At 33.7% G+C, this 4,982-nt stretch overlaps 1 protein-coding gene and 1 pseudogene across 1 annotated transcript; both read left to right on the top strand.

Annotated features, from left to right (window-relative positions):
• On the top strand, positions 1–477 carry LOC114381148 (probable receptor-like protein kinase At1g11050). The gene has a single exon (XM_028340332.1). The coding sequence runs from the start codon at positions 1–3 to the stop codon at positions 475–477; it is 477 nt and encodes a 158-aa protein (XP_028196133.1).
• Positions 478–3,252: 2,775 nt separating this feature from the next.
• Positions 3,253–4,679, top strand: LOC114381565 (annotated as a pseudogene).
• Positions 4,680–4,982: the final 303 nt, after the last annotated feature.

A 4,982-nucleotide genomic window follows, 5' to 3' on the forward strand; every position in this document is an offset into this window, starting at 1 on the left:
ATGCCTAATGGCAGCCTCATTTATCAATTGTCTCTTGCTGGGGCTAATAGGCTAACGTGGCCACAAAGAAAGAACATAATCCTTGATGTGGCTAAGGGGCTTGCTTATTTGCATTATGAAATCAAACCCCCAATTTATCACCGTGACATAAAGGCTACCAACATACTTTTGGATTCCAAAATGAATGCTAAATTGGCGGATTTTAGCTTGGCCAAACAAGGTAGTGAAATCCAATCTCATCTCACCACAAGGGTTGCTGGCACATATGGTTACTTGGCACCAAAGTATGCTCTTTATGGACAACTAACAGAGAAGAGTGATGTATACAGTTTTGGTATTGTCATCCTGGAAACCATAAGTAGTAGAAAAGTGTTTGATAATCTGAATTCATCTATGGATTCAATCACAGATTGGGTATGGACACTTGTGGAATCAGGAATGATGGATGAGATTTTGGACGAGTCAATAAAGAGGTGAAGGGCCACAAAAAGTTCTGGAAAGGTTTGTTCTTGTTGGAATGCTATGTGCTCATGCAGTAGTGGCGTTAAGGCCAACTATTGCTGAGGCGCTTAAGATGTTATAGGGTGATATTGACATTCCCAAATTACCTGACAGGCCAGTGCCACTAGGTCATGAGTCCTTTCATTCTTCTCTATTTGCAAAAAAAAGTGTTTAAAGATGAACGCCACTTATTTCAGGTGTTTCTTCCTACACCCCCATAAAAATAAGAGACATCTCTTTATATATCCGAAAGGCTAATGCCAATTATAAAAAGTTACATTCCAAATTAGAGGAGGTGTCCCGTAATTTTTATTGGGTGCAAGAAACTTTAGCCCTTATTTCATCTGTTATTCAAGCATAAGAATAAAATATTGAATCTACCTCTACTCTAGCTAGTTTGTATAGGTAATCTTTTGTTTATAATCGTAACATTTCTTATGCATACGACAAACTGTTTTTAGTGATAACTCTTTTATACACAACATTCAAATATGAGACATATATATAACTCCTATTTACCTAAGAGTTGTATCTATATTGCTGCACCATTAGCCACTTCGATCATACTTTCATCATTGTAAACCAATTGTGAAACACCTAATTTTGGTTTCGACTGGAAGAGGCCGAGCCTTGTAACATCCAAATTTTTGTTATTACAAATGACTTAATTAGTTTTTAGTCTCTGAATTTTAACAAATTATTTTTTTAAGTCTCTAAAATGTCAATTTATTTGTCATAAAATGTCAATTTATTTGTTAGAGACTAAAAATAATAATTTATCAAAATTCAAGGAATAAAAAAATCATAACCTAAATTCAGGGATTAAAATAGTAATTAAGCCGTACAAGAGGGTATAGTGAATTATGTGACTATGCTTAGGAACATTGACAACCCATAAGTTTTTTTTTTAAAATGTCTATCTAATGATAATTCAGTTAGTATATAGTATCTGTCATAATTTGATACTTTATTGGTTTTTCATGATAATCCAAGATTCAAAGCTGTAGCATGTTCAAATCAATAAAACATGACATCAAACATCTTAGTTTGTAATCATCAGAATCAGAAATGTATAAATTTTCGCCACAACATGGCTTAGCACTCAAGTATTGATGACAATTTTAGTATTTTTATTTTATATACACCACTATTCAGTCGTGAGAATTTGAATGGTGTCCACATTAAAAAATTATATATATTAAACCATTTCCCTATGAAGTTACATTGCTCGGCATGCGAATTTGCCTGCTGTCCGTTACTCATGCCCTCCTTTGGGTAGTACATTGCTCCCCTCCTCCTACTTACTGGGAGTTTGCTTGCCATCCCTGACTCATTCATTAATGGATTCAGAGTTCAGACCACAATTTTGGTTATGTAAACAGAACATAGTATTTAGTTGTTGGCGACAAAGAAATTGTAATGGAAGTATGAGTTACATGGTAATTTAGTTTTGCTTAGTATGAGTTTATCAAAAACTAAATGTACCTAATAATACAACAAGGTCGTGCAAGATTTTTACCAGCCAAGTTTTGTTAGAGCTAGGTGAAGTTGAAGAAAGGTGCTGAGCAGTATCTCTTCTACCGGTAAGCACTTCCCATGTAGGCTTATTAAACTGCAAGTATTATCAATCAACTACATGAAACATATGCAAATTCTTCAGCATGTATGATTTTCAACTAAATTTGTTGTATATTGGGCTGAAATTTAAGTTTCTGAAGTTACAATTGTGGGAGTTGATGTTTTTGACAGGTTTTGCCGGCTGTTATCATGATTTTTAATTTATACTTGACAAGTTGTAGTCACAGAATCCATCTCTGCCATGGATGGAAAGAAAACTTGCAGAGGAAGCTAAAGAGAAAAGAAAATGGAGGAAAATCTAATTAGCATAGAATGAGAATTAGCTTACAAAAGTGTTGACTATTACAGTTTATATAGTTGGTTCCAAGAGTAACTAACTTGTAACTAAGCTAACTCTACTTACAATGTGATCAACCTGAATTAATCATGATTAAAATGATATCTATGCTAATATCCCCCAATCAAGCTAGGAATAGATATTGGACATTCCTATTTTGGAATACAAAAATTAAAAAACACCAGGTAGCAAAGCCTTAGTATATATGTCTACAAGATGATTAGTAGAGGTAATAGGCAACAATTTCATAATTCCTTTCCGCATCTTCTCCTGAACTAGATGACAATCAATCTCAACGTGCTTTGTTTTCTCATGAAAAATTGGATTTGCAGCTATGCGAAGAGCGGATCGATTATCACAATACAAAAAAATAGGTTGATGAAAACCTATTTTGAACTCTTTAAGTAGGAAAGTAAGCCATTGTATCTCACAAGTGGCACTAGCAAATGCTCTATACTTAGCTTCTGAGGAGCTTCTAGATATGCTAGCGTGTTTCTTCTATTTCCAAGAAATCAAAGAATTACCAAGATATATTGCATAACCAGTAATAGTTCTTCTTGTATCAATACAACCAGCCCAATCTGAATCACTAAAACCTTTCAGATGAATGTTACTATCTGTAGAAAGAAAAATCCCTGCACCTGGAGACCCTTTGATATACTGAAGAATCCTAAAAGTAGCTTTTTGATGAGCTGAGGTAGGTTCAACAACAAACTGACTTAAATGTTGCACAACATAAGTGATATATGGTCTTGTGTTAGTCAGATAAATCAGTCTGCCAATTAATCTCCTATAAGATGAAGCATTCGTAGCCGAAAGACATGAACCGAAAGTCGATGGAGCCTAGTGGTATAATTAGAGGGAGTAGACACTGGTTTAGAACCAAGCATGCCAGTGTCATTGAGAATGTCCAAAGCATATTTCCTCTGACAGAGATTGATGCCATCAGGAGTTCTAGCTACTTCAAAGCCTAGAAAAAACTTCAAATCACCTAGATCCTTTATTTTGAAAGCATTGTTTAACAAATGTGTGATATTTTGGATTTCAATCAAATCATTACCAGACAAAACAATGTCATCAACATAAACCAGTAAAGTAGTAATGGACTTAGATTCATGCTTGAGAAACAAAGAATAATCAAATGTACATTGATTGTACCCATGTGAGATTAAAAAGGAAGACAATCCGGCATACCATTGCCTACTTGCTTGCTTCAGACCATATAAAGATCTTTGAAGTTTATAAACCTGTCTTGGCTTATCTGACTGCATACCTGGAGGAAGAACCATATACACTTCTTCATTGAAATCACCATAAGATCTATTAATCTTTATCCAATAAAGACCATTACATACATAATGATCTATCCGGATTATTGATGTCCTATTCACAATAATCCTACGTTCAATAACAATTTAGACAAAATTATAAATGACTTATCATAATCTCTATCATGATAACAAGTCTCTAATTTTAATCAAGGACTTATCAAATTACAATTTAATAAAACAAAAAATATTATAATAAAATAAAGAACAATTCTTTACTAAAATTGATAATATGATGGATTAGATCTTGGGCACACACATTTATCCCCAACACAAAGATCAATTGTCTCTTGCTAGGGCAAATAGGCTAATGTGGCAATAGAGAAAGAAAATAATCCTTGATGTGGCTAAGGGGCTTTGCTTATTTGCATTATGAAATCAAACCCCTAGTTTTTCATTGTGACATAAAGGCTACCAACTTACTTTTGGATTCCAAAATAAGATTCAAAGTGTTAGATTTTAGCCTGGCGAAACAAAGTAGTGAGGGCCAGTCTCATCACACCACAAGGGTTGTTGGCACATATGGTTATTTGGCACCAAAGTATGCACTATATGGGTAACTGACTGAGAAAAGAGATGTGTATAGTTTTAGTATTGTGATTCTTGAAATCATGAGTGGAAGAAAAGTGTTTGATGCTTTGAATTCATTTGTAGATCCAATCCATGATTGGGTATGGACACTTGTGGAATCAGGCAAGATGGAGGAAGTTTTTTATGAATCAATAATAGAAGCGCAAGTAAAATTTATGGAAAAGTTTGTTCTTGTTGGAATACTATGTGCTCATGGGGTGGTGGATTTAAGGCCTAGTATTGTTGAGGCCCTTAAGATGTTAGAAGGTGACACTGAAATTCCTAAATTACCTGAGAGGCCAATGGCACTAGTTCATGTGTCCTTTCAATCTTCTTTGTTACATGGTTTGCAAAGAAGTAGTTGAAAATCTACACTACTTGTTTCATCTTATTCAAGCATATTGAGTAAATTATTTAATTCAACCTTTACTATAGTTTGTATAGGTATTCTTTGGTTTATAATCATAACATTTCTTAGGCGTACTCTTTTATACATAACAATCACATTTGAGATATCATATATATATATATAATTTATACACTTTTTAGTTTGTTAGTTAAAGTTTATCTAAGAAAATCCAAAGACAAGAAAAAAATGAAAGAGAGAAATTGAGAAAATGAAAATTTGTCAAATATTGTGTATTAATCTTCTATTGGCAATAGTGAAT

The sequence above is a fragment of the Glycine soja genome, chromosome 13 (genome assembly GCF_004193775.1).
Source record: "Glycine soja cultivar W05 chromosome 13, ASM419377v2, whole genome shotgun sequence".
In the NCBI taxonomy this organism is placed as follows: Eukaryota; Viridiplantae; Streptophyta; class Magnoliopsida; order Fabales; family Fabaceae; genus Glycine; species Glycine soja.